Source organism: Artemia franciscana, chromosome 13 (genome assembly GCF_032884065.1).
Source record: "Artemia franciscana chromosome 13, ASM3288406v1, whole genome shotgun sequence".
NCBI classification, from domain to species: domain Eukaryota; kingdom Metazoa; phylum Arthropoda; class Branchiopoda; order Anostraca; family Artemiidae; genus Artemia; species Artemia franciscana.
Genome location: NC_088875.1, coordinates 26,782,664 through 26,801,349, shown reverse-complemented (window position 1 = coordinate 26,801,349; position 18,686 = coordinate 26,782,664). Strand labels below are relative to the sequence as shown.

Sequence of the window (18,686 nt, the reverse complement as noted above, 5' to 3'; positions counted from 1 at the left end):
TTCCTTCGTATTGCGGAAAGAGCAGTTCTCAAGGGAAAAGGAACTTTTAAAAAGCAATAGAAAGGTTGAACTAATCGATAAAGAGCGGCGCGTAGAAGGGGTAGATAAGCCCTCCATGATTGGAATAACTCTCAACATAATATTAGAAGCCTTATTTAGAAGTTTAATTTGTTGTAGCATCGCATGCACCATGGCGCGACATAAGGGTCTTCGAAAGTGAGTGTCTGTGAAATAGGGTGCTGTCCATTAGTTCTAAGCTAATTCGCCAAATCGGAATTTTCACTCGATAGTCTTATATCCCTAATCGGGTCAAAATTGCTGCTTTGTAGCAAAAAAGGCAGAAATTAGCGCTTTTCTGCGGTGTAGTTTATTTTTTTACTAAAAGGTAAAAATCCTTAAGAGCCAATGATGGTGCACAAGACGTCGAATTGACATTTAATTGCTGGATCTTGTTTACGTCGACAAGTAGCAAGCCTGTCGACAACCTTGCTTCAGCGGGTTTTGATTCCTGTACCACTTCAAAAGATGACTAGAACTTCAAAATTCTGTTCAAATGATCTTTCTACCGACATTCTACTGCCTCCGGTTTAATACTATTGCCCCCGGTGAAAAAAAATAAAGACACAACCTCGACTATCTTTACTGGACAAAGGGGAAAATAGTTTGTTTTTTTTTGTCTTGGATCTACAGGATTAAAACTTCAAGCATGGAATTCTTAGTCATTGCGAAACTGATGGTATAATATCCATTAAGAACCCCTTTCTGGGATTTCTTTCTCTTCCTTCAAAATTGCCCAAATGCTCCCATGTTCACAAATTTCATTGACATCTAATTTTTAGAGTTTCTGTTTCAATAAACAAAAAGTTGCTCTTTACCTACCATTCCATACTATGAAGGGTTTGACAGTACTGCAGGAAAAAAATTAATATCACAGTCTGGGGTGCTATTTGTACAGTTTCCTCAAACTATAACTATTCGGATAAGATGACTTTGTATACGGTACTTCGACCATTTCTTTATATTACGGAGGGTTCAGAGACTGAAATCATTTTGAAATTAGAGACTGAAGTTTCAACATTTGAAATTTCAAGAATATGAGACTGGGTCCAAGGTTGAGTTCAGCGTCTGAAAGCCACACATATTTCACAAACAAACTCCTACCTGAAGTTCATCCACATTTTTAATAGTAGACATTTCAGTTCCCAAAATGGCTTTTCTAATAAGACTTTCAACAGCCAAGCTAAGAAACATAAGAGAAAAAAGGAGGAGTCTCGCACCTCCAGTTCTTGGCACTGATGTTACAAAATAACCTGGAAAAAAAATTATACAACCTAAATAAATAAATGAATTACTAAATAATTGTTTTAAAAGACCATGAAACGAGCATTTCCAGTTACGAAGTGACTAACAAAACCTCGAATTTTCAAAGGAATATAATCTTTTTGACGAAAACCACAACCAAAAACCATCAAATTTGTTTCTTGGACAAATTTTGTCTCTGGTTATTCAAATAACTCCAGATATTGCATATTTCAATATTATTTCACAATAAATATACTTTTACAACTATGGCAAAAAACATTTCTAGAGACCTATCATATTCTTGATAATTGTGCATCTAAGTATTTATTTTTTCTTGAAAACGACTCCAGATTTTTTCGGGAGAATTGGCGTCCTGAGATATTCTGGCTAAAAAAAACGATTTAGATAGGTCATAAGTTTTAGAAAATTCGTTAATAGTCTTAATTTTCACATCCAGAAGCACCGAACTCACCAAAGACCTAAACCCCACCCCCTAACTCCCCCGAAGAGAGCAGATCCATTCCGGTTACGTCAATCACGTACTTACGGCATTTGCTTATTCAACCCACCAAGTTTTATTCCAATCTCTCCACTCTAAGCGTTTTCCAAGATTTCCATTTTTCCCCTCCAAGTCCCCCCAATGTCAACAGATCTAGTCGGTATTTAAAATTAGAGCTCTGAGACATGAGTTTCTTCTAAATATCAAATTTCATTGAAATCTGTTCGCCCGTTCTTAAGTTAAAATACCTCTATTTTTCAAATTTTTCTAAATTAACACACCCCCCCCCAGCTACCCCAAAGAGAGCTGATCCGTTCCAATTATGTCAATCACGTAACTATGACTTGCGCTTATTCTTCCCATCAAGTTTCGTCCAAATCTCTCCACTTCAAGCGTTTTCCAAGATTTCCGGTTTCCAAAATTTCTGTTTCTCTCTCCGACCCCCTATGTCCCCGAATCCGAGTCGAACTGAAATTACTGCATCTTAGACGTAAGATCTTTCTATATATAAAGTTTCTTTGAGATCCGATCACCCATTCGTAAGATAAAGCTACCTCCATTTTCACGTTTTCTAAGATTTCCAGTTTCCCCCTCCAACTCCCCCAATGTCACCGCATCTGGTCGGAATTTAAAATAAGAGCTCTGAAGAACAAGGTCCTTCTGAATATCAAACTTCATAAGATCTGATCACTCGTTCGTAAGTTACAAATGCTTCATTGTTTGTAATTTTTCCGGATTACCCACCCCCCCAACTCTCCCAAAGAGAGCAGATCCGGTCCGGTTATGTCAGTCACGTATCTTAGACTTTTGCTTATTCTTCCCACCAAGTTTAATCCTGATCTCTCCGCACTAAGCCATTTTCAAGATCCCCGACCCCCCCCCCCAACGACACTGGATCCGCTCGGGATTTAAAATAAAAGATCTGAGTTAAGAGGTCTTTCTAAATATGAAATTTCATTAATATCTGATCACTCCTTCGTAACTTAAAAATACTTCATTTTTTCTAATTTTTCAGAACTAACCCTCCCCTCAACTCCCCCAAAGAGAGCGGATCCGTTCTGGTTATGTCAATCACGTATCCAGGACTTGTGCTTATTTTTCCCACCAAGTTCCATACCGATCCCTCCACTCTAAGCGTTTTCCAAGATGTTAGGTTTCCCCCTCCAACTCCCCTCAATGTCACCGGATCCAGTCGGGATTTAAAATAAGAGCTCTGAGACACAATATCTTTCCAAACATCAAATGTCATTAAGATCCAATCACCCGTTCGTAAATTAAAAATACCTCATTTTTTTAATTTTTCGAATTAAACGTACCCCCACTCCGCCCTCCCAGATGGTCGAATCGGGGAAAAGACAATTTCTAATTTCATCTGGTCTAGTCCCTGATACGCTTGCCAAATTTCATCGTCCTAGCTTATCTGATTCTTACTCGTGGAACTTATCAGGTGCTGATTTTTGTTCGTGAAACTTGTTGCGTGTTGTTTTTTCTCTTGGTGAAACTTGTATATTAATTTCTTTTCCTTGCGAAACTGATTTTTCGTGAAAATCGTTGCGTGCTGATTTTTGTTCGTGGAACTTGTTGCGTACTGATTTTTGTTTGTGAAACCTGTTGCATGCTGGTTTTTCTTTTTGTTCGTGAAACTGATTTTGTCCATCGAACTTGTTGCGCGCTGATTTTTGTTCGTGAAACTTATTGCATGTTGGTTTTTCTCTTCGTCAAACTTGCACAATAATATATCTTCTCGTGAAACTGATTTTGTTCATGGAAATTGTTGCATGCTGAATTTTGTTCATTGAACTTGTTGTGTGCTGTCTTCGTTGGTGAAACTTGTTGCATGTTGGGTTTTTCTCTTGTTGAAACTTGTACATTAATTTTTCTCCTCGTGAAACTGATTATGTTCATGGAACTTGTTTCGTGCTGATTTTTTGCGTCGAACTTGTTGCGTGCTGATTTTTGTTCGTGAAACTTGTAATATGTTGATTTTTCTCACCGTGAAACTTGTACATTGATTTTTCTCCTCGTGAAATTGATTTTGTTCATGGAAGTTATTGCATGCTAATTTTTGTTCGTTGAACTAGCTGCGTGCTAATTTTTTGTTCGTGAGACTTGTTACTTGTTGATTTTTCACTTTGTGAAACTTTTACATTGATTTTGCTGCTCGTGAAACTGATTTGTTTATGGAACTTATTGCATGCTGATTTTTGTCTGTGGCACTTGTTGCGTGTGAATTTTGGTTCGTGAAGTTTGTTGCAGGTTATTTCTTCACTTCACGAAACTTTGATTTTTCTCCTCGTGAAACTTATTTTCTTCATGAAACTTGGTGCGTGCTGATTTTTACTTGTGGAACCTGTTGGGCGCTGATTTTTGTCCGTAAAAATTTTTATATTTTGATTTTTCTCTTCGTGAAACTTGTACATTGACTTTTCTCATCGTGAAACCGATTTTGTTTCTGCCTTCCTGAGCACCTTATTGTATGAAGGCCATTGTCGCAAAAAGATCTGTAAATTTCTGGATGACAAACGGAAACCTTATTAATTTTTGAAGGTAGATTCTCACATTCTTTGCATACTGGTTATGATATGCTGTGGCGAGATAAGGTAGCTTGCTTTTTAAGGGCGAGATAAGGAAGCTTGCTTTTTAACACGTACAGATTTTCTTCCCACATACCGAGTCTCTCTGCCCTCGGAAACCGCTGAATCATTCCAACCATATCGAAGTACTGCATACAAAGCTTGGCTGTGTTTCCGTCAACCGACACCTTCCAAGCTTAAATTAGGTGTCTTTAGAGACACCTTCCAAGCTTAAACTACCGTCTGATGAGTCCTCCATATATGCATCTATTGTTATAAACTCCCTAACCTTCAATAGGCAGATTTGGAGTATCCAAGCTATTACCAAATTTCCTCGCAAAGCGCTAGTTACTGCTTTTTCCGCCAATATACTGTTTGTTCATCATAAGCGATTTCAAGCATTTCTTTTACGCCTGATCCTTGCATGATATATCCTATGCAGCCGAAAAAGCTCATAAGAAGAGGAATCATCCTAGTTTCAAGACAATCTTTTTCAGTATGCTTCCAGGTTTTTAACTTTCAAATATTTTCATAGACATCGAACATAGAGGCTGGTCAAACAGTTAATAGGCATGAATCCGCATTTCTCCCCTTGCTCAGCTATAAACGTCAAGACAGAATACAAGCAGGACTCGCCACTCGAAGGATGATCGATTACGAGTAGAAACGAGATGCCTGCTTTTACAGCTGGTCCTCAAAATGTTGCTTGTATGAACCCATTTCAAGCAGGCCGTAGAGCTTTTAGACACGAAGGACCAATTCACAACGAGTCAAGCTCATTAGAAAGAGCGAAATTTAAGATTCAAAGGAAATTCTCCAATTTACAGTTGAAAGAAATGGGTCACTTACTTTGTAATTCAATTGTTGAATTGCAAAACATCGGTTAATTATTGGCTCCTGCTATTTCTGGACTCGTAAAAATCTTTTTCTTTTTTGACGATGCAGTTATTGCAGGCAATTCTAGCCAAACTATGGAAAAGAGTCTTGCCATCTAAAGTGCAAATATCATGATCTGCATTGTCAGTCATAAGTTGGACGAACTTGTCCAACGAGCTTACACAACAGCGATGCAGCGATGTCCAAACGATGCAATCTTCATTGAAATGTTCTTTCTAGAAAAAAGCGTCTGAAGAAGTAATTTTAAGCTGTCTGGTAAATACTTGTACAGCTTTTCTTCAGAAGACATGTCTTCGAGCATTGTGTAAGTCTCTTTTTACGAGGGGAGCTTCTTGATATTACTCTTAATTAGTTCATCAGTTGCAAGAATTATTCTCGGCTTTTCTTTTTTGTCGGTTCCTTTCTTCTCAGTGTCAATGCATTCATGAAGGATGCGAAGATTCATCTTACTAGAAGTAACCAGAAGTTACTAGAATCTAAAAAATGTCAACTTCAGAAGCAAAAATAATTCTTTTATCGGCAAAGACTCATCTTTTGTTGAAAATAGTGGTAAAATAAAAAATAAAAGAAAAAGAATTAGATTGAGGGAAGGCATGTTCCTCCAGCAAGAAAAGACCAGCTCTTCTACCATGACCGAATAGATATAGGAAGGGTGATGGACAAGGAATCATCGTGCAAACAAAATATTGTCAAAAGAGACAAAGAAATGAAGAAAAATGAAAACAGAACGTAGCTTTAAAAAGGATTATAGTAAAGGTCCTTAAATAGAAGTTGTGGGACAAAATTTAACGAAAGTTTAATTTTGGTTTAATATTTGGGAGAAAGTTTAATCTGTACCAGCTGCAACGCAACGCCTTCCAAGTTGTTGTTTCGCTTCTTATGAGTGACGATTAATAAAAGAACACCTAAGAGCTCATTAGGCACTTGTGACGAGGCTGGAAGAGCCAAGAGCTCATATGGGATAAGCTCTAAAAATTCTAAGAATCAATAGATTGATTTAAAAGGAAAATCAGAGGCTTAATGCCGGTCATGATTTAAAATAAGACCTCTGAGACACGAGGTCCTTCTAAATATAAAATTCATTAAGGTCAGATCACCCACTCATAAGTAAAAATACCTCATTTTTTCTAGTTTTTCCTCTCCTTTACCATCGGGGAAAACGACTGTATCAAGTCAACTTGTGCAGGTCCCTGACACGCCCACCAATTTTCATCGTCCTAGCACGCCCAGAAGCAACAAACTCGCCAAAGCACTGGATCCCCCCTAACTCACCAAAGAGAGTGGATCCAGTCCGGTTACGTCAATCACGTATCTACGACATTTGCTTATTCTTCCCACCAAGTTCCATCCCGATCTCTCCACTCTAAGCGTTTTCCAAGATTTCCAGTTTTTCCCACCAACCCCCCCCCCCCAGTATCATCAGATCTGATCTGGATTTAAAATAAGAGCTTTGAGACATGTGTTCTTTCTAAATATCAAATTTCAATAAAATCCGGCAACCCGTTCTTAAGTTAAAAATGCCTCAATTTTTCAAATTTTTCCGAATTAACACACACACCCCCAAATCCCCCAAAGAGAGCAGATCCGTTCCAATTATGTCAATAAAGTATCTAGACGTTGTGCTCTTTCTTCCCATCAAGTTTCATCCGGATCTTTCCACTCTAAGCGGTTTCCAAGATTTGTTTCCCCCTTCCACCCCCCTATGTCCCCGAATCCAATTAAAATTCGAAATGGAGCATCTGAGACATAAAATCTTTCTATATATCAAGTTTCATTAAGATCCAATCACCTATTCGTAAGATAAAGATGCCCAAATTCTCACGTTTTCCACGATTTCCGGTTTCCCCCTCCAACTACCCCCAATGTCACCGGATCTGGTCTGATTTAGAATAAGAGCTCTGAAGCCCAAGATCCTTCTAAATATCAAATTTCATTAAGATGATCATCCGTTCGTAAGCTACAAATACCTCATTTTAACTAATTTTTCCAAATTACCCCCCCCCCCCAACTTCCCCAAGAGAGCGGATGCAGTCCGATTATGTCAGCCGCGTATCTTGGACTTGTGCTTATTCTTCCCACCAAGTTTCATCCTGATCTCTCCACTTTAAGCCTTTTCAAAGATTTCCGGTTTCCCCCGCCCCAACTCCCCCCAATGACACTGGATCCAGTTGGGATTTAAATAAACAGATCTGAGTTACGAGATCCTTCTAGATATGAAATTTCATTCAGATCAGATTACTCCTATGTAAGTTAAAAATACCTCATTTTTTCTACTTTTTCAGAATTAACCCTCCCCCCAACTCCCCCAAAGAGAGCGGATCCGTTTCGGTTATGTCAATCACGTATCTAGGACTTTTGCTTATTTTTCCCATCAAGTTTCATCACGATCCCTCCACTCTAAGCGTTTGCCAAAATTTTAGGTTCCCCTCTCCAACTCCCCCAATGTCACCGGATCTGGTCAGGATTTAAAATAAAACTATGAGACACGATATCCTTCTAAACATTGAATTTCATTAAGATCCTATCACCCTTTCGTAAGTTAAAAATACCTCATTTTTTTCTAATTTTTCCGAATTAACCGTCTCCCTATCCCCCCAGATGGTCGAACCGGGGAAACGACTATTTCTAATTTAATCTGGTCTGGTCCCTGATACGCCTGCCAAATTCCATCGTCCTAGCTTATCTGGAAGTGCCTAAACTAGCAAAACCGGGACAGACAGACCGACGGAATTTGCGATCGCTATATGTCACTTCGTTAATACTAAGTGCCATAAAAAAAATAAAAAATAAAAAACACACCTTTATTAGCCTAGGACAAGAGAAACATTTAGAAAGGTCTTACCAATCACTAGGGCAGTAAGGTAGAAGAAAATGCTATAGAAGCTTTCCACTTCTTCGAGAACATAATTTTGAAGTTTCCCAATTCTGTCAAATATTTCAAATATAAGAGCACCATGCTCTTCCGTTCTGTCTTGTAAATTGTCAAACATTTCCTTCATACTTTTTTTCGACATTTCTGTTTGCTGCTTCATTTCTTCTAGAGTCCTTTTTTGCGATTCGACAATAGAATCCTGAATTTCCTTGGATTCCATCAGCTTATCAGCCACGATATCAGAATTTTCAGCAAGCCTAAAGAGATAATATCATACATCATAGTAAAAAATAAACCAAGTCACACAGCACCTGTGAACAAATACTATTTCACAACTATGCCGAACTGTAAAAAAAAAATGTTTTCAAGCTAAAGCTTGTAGACTTTCTGAATGGGGCAATTTCTTCATGACCACTTTTCCCGTGTGCGTGCACGATTATATTGTCGCCTAATTGTCAATATTTCAGGTTAATCTGAACCTGCATGTCATCCTCTCTTGTTACACAATCAAACAGTTCGTGGTAACGAACTGTAGTAAGGAGCGACCCGGCTCAATAGTAAACGAAACTCTAAATAACGGAATTTTGATGCTAAAATATATATCAAAAGAATCGGATTTTCATGCTGATTTTAAATATATAAATTTCATCAAATTTGGTCTTTGTCATCAAAAGTTACGAGCCTGAGAAAATTTGTCTTATTTTAGAAGATAAGGGAAAACACCCCCTAAAAGTCACAGAATCTTAACGAAAATCACACCATCGCATTCGGCGTATAAGAGAACAATATAGCAAAATTTTCCAGCTCCTATCTACAAAAATGTGGAATTTCGTATTTTTTGCCAGAAGACAAATCACGGGTGCGTGTTTATTTGTTTGTTTGTTTTTTTGTTTTTTTTCTTTTCCCCAGGGGTCATCGTATCGACCAAGTGGCCCTAGAATGTTGCAAGAGGGCTCATTCTAACGGCAATGAAAAGTTCTAGTGCCCTGCTTAAGTGACCAAAAAATTGAAGGGCACCTAGGCCCCCTCCCACGCTCATTTTTTCTCCAAAGTCAACAGATCAAAATTTTGATATAGCCATTTTGTTCCGCATAGTCAAAAACCATAATAACTATGTCTTTGGGAATGACTTACTCCCCCACAGTCCCTGGGGGAGGGGCTGCAAGTTACAAACTTCGACCAGTGTTTACATATAATAATGGTTATTGGGAGGTGTACAGTCGTTTTCAGGGGATTTTTTGGTTTTGGGCGTGGGGTTGAGGGGAGGGGGCTATGTGGGAGGAGCTTTCCTTGGAGAAATATGTCATGGGGGAAGAAAAATTCAATGAAAAGGGCGCAGGATTTTCTAAAATTACTATAAAAAAAAAACAATGAAAAAATAAACATGGAAACGTTTTTTCAATTGAAAGTAAGGAGTAGCATTGAAACTTAAAACGAACAGAGATTATTACGCATATGAGGGGTTCTAAAAATACTTTAGCATAAAGAGCGAGGTATTTAGGAGGAGATAAATACCTCGTTCTTTATGCTATAGTATTTTTAGTAATTTCAACTATTTATTCTACAGCCTTTCTGATTCAGGGGTCATTCTTAAAGAATCGGCACAAAACTTACGATTTCGTGTAAAGAGCGAGGTATTAACGTGGGTACAAACCCCCTCATATACATAATAAAAACTTAAGAATATAAAAGTTTGTTACGTAAGTTAATTCTTAAGTTACGTATATTTTTTACTAATAAAAAAATTCTTTAAAATTAAAATTTTTGTGTAACCGAAAAATTGCATGGCAACTAGGCCTCCTTCCCCATCCCTTATTTCTCAAAATCGTCTGATCAGAACTAAGAGAAAGCCATTTAGCCAAAAAAGGAATTAAAATGTAAATTTCATTTTAATAATTTATGTGTGGAGAGCCAAAATCAAACATGCATTAATTCAAAAACGTTCAGAAATTACATAAAAAAAAAAATAGTTTTTCTAACTGAAAGTAAGGAGCGACATTAAAACTTAAAACGAACAGAAATTACTCCGTATATGAAATGGGTTGTCCCCTCCGCAATCCTTCGCTCTTTACGCTAAAGTTTGACTCTTTACCACAATTCTACTTTTTAAAACAATTAAAAGCTTTAGCATAAAGAGCGAGGGATTACGGAGGGGACAACCCATTTCATATACGGAGTAATTTCTGTTCGTTTTAAGTTTTAATGTCGCTCCTTACTTTCAGTTAGAAAAATTAGTTTTTTTTTAATGTAATTGCTTTAGAAGACCAGGTTACGGAGATCAAATTAGGGTAAAATCAAATTATACTTTCAAAAAATTATCGACATAAAAGAACTGAACCAAGTATCTTTTGAATATTTAAAGTGTTTTTTATCCTTCTCATAAGATATATTCTAATTCATTCAGGGTGTAAAACGCATTTAGCTTATAATTACAAGTCCTTTTTAGGTGTATGGGGCGGGGGATGTCTACCAAGACTGGTAAATCAAAGAGGCACACCTCAGTATAAACTAAGAACTCGCATAAAACTCCCTTTTCCAACTTAAATGGGTTAGGAAATAACCAAAAGCAGTTTATTCTTTAACCTGTTTAAACCGTATTGTCCAATAAAGCAAAAAAATTGGAATTAAAACTCGAAAATTGAAAACTTGTCATGAACAAACTATGAAACGTATAAACGCAAAGCAAGTGAACTTGCCTCATTTGCAGGTCAGAGGAACGCCGACTAATCAGGGGAAGGGTGTATTGAATAGGCCAATGTAACCTTGATTATCAATTAACTAGCTTTGACACTGTGAACTGATCAAACAGTTCGTGGTAACGAACTGAAGTAAGGAGCGACCCGGCTCAATAGTAACCAAAACTCTAAAAAATAGAATTTTGATATTAATAGCTACATCAAAAGAATCGCATTTTAATGCTGATTTTAAATATATAAGTTTCATCAAGTTTAGTCTTACCCATCAACAGTTACGAGCCTGAGAAAATTTGCCTTACTTAGGAAAATAGGGGGAAACACCCCCTAAAAGTCGTAAGATCTTAACGAAAATGACACCATCAGATTCAGCGTATCAGAGAACCCTGCTGTAAAAGTTTCAAGCTCCTATCTACAAAAATGTGGAATTTTGTATTTTTTGCCAGAAGACAAATCACGGGTGTGTGTTTATTTGTTTGTTTTTTTTTTCCCAGGGGTCATCGTATCGACCAAGTGGTCCTAGAATGTCGCAATAGGGCACACTCTAACTGAAATGATAAGTTCTAGTGCCCTTTTTAAGTGACCAAAAAAATTGGAGGGCATCTAGACCCCCTCCCACGCTCATTTTTTTCCGAAAGTCAACGGATCAAAATTCTGAGATAGCCATTTTGTTCAACATAGTGAAAAACCATAATAACTATGTCTTTGGGGATGACTTACTCCCCCACAATCCCTGGGGGAGGGGCTGCAAGTTACAAACTTTGACCAGTGTTTCAAACAGTTCGTGGTAACGAACTGTAGTAAGGAGCGATCCGGCTCAATAGTAACCAAAACTCTAAAAAATTGAATTTTGATATCAATAGCTACATCAAAAGAATCGCATTTTAATGCTGATTTTAAATATATAAGTTTCATCAAGTTTAGTCTTAGCCATTAAAAGTTACGAGCCTGAGAAAATTTGCCTTATTTAGGAAAATAGGGGGAAACACCCCCTAAAAGTCGTAGGATCTTAACGAAAATGACACCATCAGATTCAGCGTATCAGAGAACCCCATTGTAGAAGTTTCAAGCTCCTATCTACAAAAATGTGGAATTTTGCATTTTTTGCCAGAAGACAAATCACGGGTGCGTGTTTATTTGTTTGTTTGTTTTTTTTTTTCCCAGGGGTCATCGTATCGACCAAGTGGTCCTAGAATGTCGCAAGAGGGCTCATTCTAACGGAAATGAAAAGTTCTAGTGCCCTTTTTAAGTGACCAAAAAAATTGGAGGGCATCTAGGCCCCCTCCCACGCCCAATTTTTTCCCAAAGTCAACGGATCAAAATTTTGAGATAGCCATTTTGTTTAGCATAGTCGAAAATCATAATAACTATGTTTTTGGGGAAGAATTACTCCCCCACAGTCCCTGGGGGAGGGGTTGCAAGTTACAAACTTCAACCAGTGTTTACATATAATAATGGTTATTGGGAAGTGTACAGACGTTTTCAGGGGTATTTTTTGGTTTTGGGGGTAGGGTTGAGGGAGGGGGCTATGTGGGAGGATCTTTCCTTGGAGAAATATGCCATGGGGGAAAAAATTCAATGAAAAGGGCGCAGGACGAATCTGGTCACGTTAGAAAAAAACGTCAAATTAAGAGCTTAATATACAATGCTGGGTGTTCGGAGCCTCTCTATTATGGAGTATAATTTGAAAATAACACAACTATTCGAGTGATAAAACATATATACCACAACCATAACTCAACTAACGAAAGAACTGCTAAGAGATAACACAACTATAAAGCGAAAAAAAGTGAAAACTAACGGGAAAATAAACGAACTAATAGGTGGAAGGGGCCCAGAGAAAAAATATAATCCTTTTTCAATTTTGAGCCTAACTTCTGCAAAGGAGTAATAATGTCAGAAGCCCCGAAATACCGAATTATTTTCTTTTCAAACAGTTCGTGGTAAGGAACTGTAGAAAGGGGCGACCCGGCTCAATAGTAAACGAAACTCTAAAAGTCGGAATTTTGATGCTAAAAGATACATCAAAAGAATCGAATTTTTACGCTGATTCTAAATATATAAGTTTCAATTAATTTAGTCTTTGTCATCAAAAGTTATTTGCCCTGAGAAAATTTGCCCTATTTTGGAAAAAAGGGGGAAACATCCCCTAACAGTCATAGAATCTTAACGAAAATCACACTATCGCATTCGGTATATCAGAGAACTCTGTAGCAAAAATTTCTAGCTCCTATCTAAAAAATGTGGAATTTTGTATTTTTTGCCAGAAGGACAAATCACGGGTGCGTGTTTATTTGTTTGTTTTTTTTTTTGTTTTTTTTTCCCAGGGGTCATCTTATCGACCAAGTGGTCCTAGAATGTCGCGAGAGGGCTCATTGTAACGGAAATGAAAAGTTCCAGTGCCCTTTTTAAGTGACCAAAAAAAATTGGAGGGCAAATAGGCCCCCTCCCATGCTCATTTTTTCCAAAAGTCAACAGATTAAAATTTTAAGATAGCCATTTTGTTCAGCATAGTCGAAAACCATAATAACTATGTCTTTGGGAATGACTTACTCCCCCACAATCCCTGAGGGAGGGGCTGCAAGTTACAAACTTTGACCAGTGTTTACATATAGTAATGGTTATTGGGAAGTGTTCAGACGTTTTCATGGGTTTTTTTGGTTTGAGGGGGTGGGGTTGATGGGAGAGGGCCTTGTGGGAGGATCTTTCCTTTGAGGAATATGTCACGGGGGAAGAAAAATTCAATGAAAAGGGCGCAGGATTTTCTAGCACTACTATAAAAAAAAAAAAAAAACAATGAAAAAATAAACATGAAAACGTTTTTTCAAATGAAAGTAAGGAATAGCATTGAAATTTAAAACAAACAGAGATTATTACGCATATGAGGGGTTCTTAAATTACTTTAGCATAAAGAGCGAGGTATTTAGGAGGAGATAAATACCTCGCTCTTTATGCTAAAATATTTTTAGTGATTTCAACTATTTATTCTACGGCCTATTTGATTAAGGGGTCATTCTTAAGGAATTGGGACAAAACTTACGATTTAGTGTAAAGAGCAAGGTATTAACGAGGGTACAAACCCCCTCGTACACATAATAAAAATATAAGAATATAAAAGTTTGTTACGTAAGTTAATTCTTAAGTTACGTATATTTTTTACTAATAAAAACGTTCGTTGAATATTAAAAGTTCTAGTTGCCTTTTTAAGTAACCGAAAAATTGGAGGGCAGCTAAGCCTCCTTCCCCACCCCTTATTTCTCAAAGTCGTCTGATCAAAACTAAGAGAAAGCCATTTAGCCAAAAAAAATTAATATACTAATTTCATTTCAATAATTTATGTGCGGAAAGCCAAAATCAAACATGCATTAATTCAAAATCGTTCAGAAATTAAATAAAAAAAACTAGTTTTTTTTAACTGAAAGTAAGGAGCGACATTAAAACTTAAAACGAACAGAAATTACTCCGTATATGAAATGGGTTGTCCCCTCCGCAGTCCCACGCTCTTTACGCTAAAGTTTTTAATTGTTTTAAAAAGTAGAATTGTGGCAAAGAGTCAAACTTTAGCGTAAAGAGCGAGGGACTGCGGAGGGGACAACCCATTTCATATACGGAGTAATTTCTGTTCGTTTTAAGTTTTAATGTCGCTCCTTACTTTCAGCTAAAAAAAAATAGTTTTTTTTATTTAATACATATAGTAATGGTTATTGGGAAGTGTAAAGACGTTTTCAGGGGGATTTTATTTTGTTTGGGGGTGGGGCTGAGGAGAGGGAGCTATGTTGGAGGATCTTCCCTTGGAGGAATCTGTCATGGGGGAAGAAAAATTCAATGAAAAGGGCGCAGGATTTTCTAGCATTACTATAAGATAACAATGAAAAATAAACATGAAAAAGTTTTTTTCAAATAAAAGGAAGAAGTAGCATTGAAACTTAAAACGAACAGAGATTTTTACGCATATGAGGGGTTCTAAAAATACTTTAACATAAAGAGCAAGGTATTTAGGAGGAGATAAATACCTTGCTCTTTATGCAAAAGTATTTTTAGTAATTTCAACTATTTATTCTACGGCCTTTCTGATTCAGGGGTCATTCTTAAAGAATTGGGACAAAACTTACGATTTAGTGTAAAGAGCGAGGTATTAACGAGGGTACAAACCCCCTCGTATACATAATAAAAACATAAGGTTATGAAAGTTTTTTACGTAAGTTAATTCTTAAGTTACGTATATTTTTTACTAATAAAAACGTTCGTTAAAAATTAAAAGTTCTAGTTGCCTTTTTAAGTAACCGAAAAATTGGAGGGCAACTAGGCCTCCTTCTCCACCCCTTATTTCTCAAAATCGTCTGATCAAAACTAAGAGAAAGCCATTTAGCCAAAAAAAGAATTAATATACAAATTTCATTTTAATAATTTATGTGCGGGGAGCCAAAACCAAACATACATTAATTCAAAAACGTTCAGAAATTAAATAAAAAAAAAGTAATTTTTTTAGCTGAAAGTAAGAAGCGACATTAAAACTTAAAACGAACAGAAATTACTCCGTATATGAAATGGGTTGTCCCCTCCGCAATCCCTCGCTCTTCACGCTAAAGTTTGACTCTTTGCCACAATGATACTTTTCAAAACAATTAAAAGCTTTAGCGTAAAGAGCGAGGGATTGCAGAGGGGACAACCCATTTCATATACGGAGTAATTTCTGTTCGTTTTAAGTTTTAATGTCGCTCCTTACTTTCAGCTAAAAAAATTACTTTTTTTTAATTTAATTAATACAAAACCAAGGTAACCCTACGACTAGGTTCAAAGACAAATCAATGCCTTAAAAGTGCGGCTGAAAACCCTTTACATAGAAAAGAAAAATTGCATGTATTTGATAGTTAGGGCCCAGACAACAGAAATTTCGATTTTAATAGATACATCAAAAGAATCAGCTAGAAGTTTCAAGCTCCTATATACAAAAATGTGGAATTTCGCATTTTTTGCCACAAGACCACAATTACGTGATTTTTTGCGTTTTTTCCAGGGGTAATTGTATCAAAACAACCGTCCTAGAATATTGAAAGAGGGTGAATTCAAACGGAAATTAAAGTGACCGGAAAGATTGAAGGGGAACTAGCTCCCATCCCCGCCCCTTTTTCGACAAGTTATCCGATCAAAATGTTGAGATTAGTGTAGATTAGTAGATTTTGTTCAGTGTATTTGAAAGATCCAATAACTATATCCTTAGTGGTAAAATGACTCCCCCAGAGTCCATGACAGAGTCCCCAGACGTCTGTAAGTTCTGAAATTGTCCAACTGTTTAAGTAAAATATTTGTTTTTTGAGCAAACACACTTTTCGTGAGGAGATTTTCTGCTTGGGGTGAGTTTCCAAAGGGAGAATTTTCCTTGGGGAGAAAAATTCCAAGGGGGTGTATTTTCCAAAGTAAATTTTACAGTGGGAGGATTTGACAGAATTTCTACACACAAGTGTGTAGCGCCAGAATTTTTATTGGGGGGGGGGGGAACTTTTATTTCAGCGCTACTGAAGAAAAGTTGTCATTTACCAAAGACGCTACCAGATTAAATTCAAAATATTACACAATACATAATGCATTAAAAAAACATTAAATAAAGATAAAATTAAGTTCTAGCGATCAAGCTTTTACTGAGATTATCAGCAATGAATTACTACATGCGACAGTAGTATAATTTAAAAAAGCTTTTGCGTGGGCTAAGGTGAATTTTATATACACTCGGCTTTTTTCAGCAGGCTTCACCACCAATGTGAAGCCTGCTCTTACTCCATACCCACCCTCCCGTCCCAGCAAAGGATGCTCTATCTTATACTTGAACCAAGCACCGTTCTAACAGCCTGAATAACAGTATTGTGTTATTCGGTTGCACCCTATTTTGAACAGATTGTAACTGTGTAAGATTAAGTTTGTTGTGCTAAACTATTACAAATTTGTTGTGCTAAACTTTTACTTTTTATTGTTTTTTTATTAAATTAATTTGGTAGTGGGTTTGTTGCTTTATATTAATGAATAGCATTGAAATAAGCGGGCGAAATAAAGCAAAAGCAAAAATACAGGATAATTCTAAGTTTTATTGTAACATGAATCTTATGATATTTCAAAATAAGATGAATGTACACATAAGATAAACTTACAATAAACAAAGACTTGTTCCAGAAATTGCAGTCGTCTATGTTTTTCTATATTAAATTCCTTTATGACTTTATCAAGGTCAATTTGTACTTCTCTTTCAATCGCGAACAGTGTCAGTGAAGATAATCTTTCTTGCCCCGTGGTGTTGCAGTAGTACGTCTTCAACCATTAAAGGCAAGAAAAAGATCTTTCACGCGACGCAAAATTCATTGAAATAGTGAAGTACAGTTTAAATAGATCAATTATCAGAGGAAACACACATTTCAAGCGTTTTTCAGCAAAAACAGATGCTCTTTCTAGAATGTTCTTGTTTTGAATGGGAACCCATGAAATGGGAACTTCCTGGAAGGGTGTAAAGAGGGAGGCTTTAAATAGATAAGGTTGGAGGAGGAGCATGCGCAGCTGTGTTGGCCTCAGGTGGCTTGGTGCTGCAGTGAGTTATTAGTAGTAGTAGTAGTAGTAGTAACCCCGTAAAAACACTGTAGCTCAGATATGCAGCATTCAAAATCGAGCGTATAGCAATTACACAAAAAGCTTACACTGTCTTTGTTCATTTCGTTTGCACCTAGTATTGCTCTTTAAGTTGTTCAAAACGTCCAAACTATTCTCTTCTAGCCTACTTTCAATCTCTGTAGTTAGAAAATCAATAACAGGATACAACACTGCATTTAAAAAAAAAAAAAAAAAAAAAAAAAAAAAAAAAAAAAACTCTTGTGCTGTCTCATATGGAACTATAGTATCCCTGCAATAGGAACTTGACGTTTCCACGGAAAATTTAGGACACTAGAACCTCTTTTATTAGCTAATTCTGAGCAGTGAAGGTAATCATAAAGTGCCAAATGACACCCACAATGTGTACTTTTGTTAAAAAAAAAACTTACCTTTTTTATTTCATATTTATCTTTGATATCTTAAATATTTTTTTTTTTTTATTTAATTTCACAGGTTCAAACAAGAGTGACGTATGGCAAAATACACGGGGAATATGTAATTTGGCTTTAATATTTGCATACAAGGGGGGTTGGTGGGTAAACTATAGTGCAGCTGCAGTCAAAACGTGTTAACTACAATTATTCTACACGTTATTAAGTAGGTCTAAGCGGTGTTTTTTAACATATTTCCTACTCAACCGCCTCAATTCTATACTTATAAGTAGTTTGAGGAGGGGTGTAATTTTTTCTTCTTTTTTTCCATGAAAATACCAAATAAAATTTTTTTTTGTAATCAAGGGGTGGAGAAAAATCTACGAGGCAAATACTCCTCTACCTTGATTGGCGCCAATCCAACTAGTTTTAATAGCAACAAAAACGTAATACCATTCAAAATTCGGGATTTTAGGTTCTTAGACTTGTGTAGATTTGAATTCCTTCGGCACTGCCCTATGCAATAGCCTTGACCAAGTATCAAATAATTACTTAATCTAGCTTGAAACACAAAATTAACATACCCTAGTCTAATTCAGTTATTGAAAACAGTCGAACTTATTTCTCTGATCGAAGTTAATAGTGAATTTGAGGCTTAAAACTAACAACAGTTTTAAAGTTACTTAATGGATTATAGTTTTTCTCTAAATTATTGGGGGGCAACTCCCCCCTAGCCCCCATACGGCACCACTGCCAACACGAAATTATTTTTAATTTTCTTCCTTTCTCTTTGCCAACTTCATTTTGCATGTGGAGATGTTCCGAGTGAATTATCCGGGGGCTATT

General features: G+C 36.7%; 1 protein-coding gene across 4 annotated transcripts in view; it reads right to left on the bottom strand.

The window, feature by feature from the left end:
• LOC136034734 (uncharacterized) overlaps positions 1-18,686 on the bottom strand; it is a 119,049-nt gene that overhangs the window by 24,802 nt on the left and 75,561 nt on the right. For all 4 annotated transcript variants that reach the window (XM_065716103.1, XM_065716105.1, XM_065716104.1 and 1 more), the window contains 2 exons: positions 8,114-8,400; positions 1,162-1,310 (listed from right to left, as the gene is read on the bottom strand). In XM_065716103.1, coding sequence (XP_065572175.1) covers positions 1,162-1,310; positions 8,114-8,400 — 436 coding nt within the window. The remainder of the gene's footprint in view (positions 1-1,161; positions 1,311-8,113; positions 8,401-18,686) is intronic.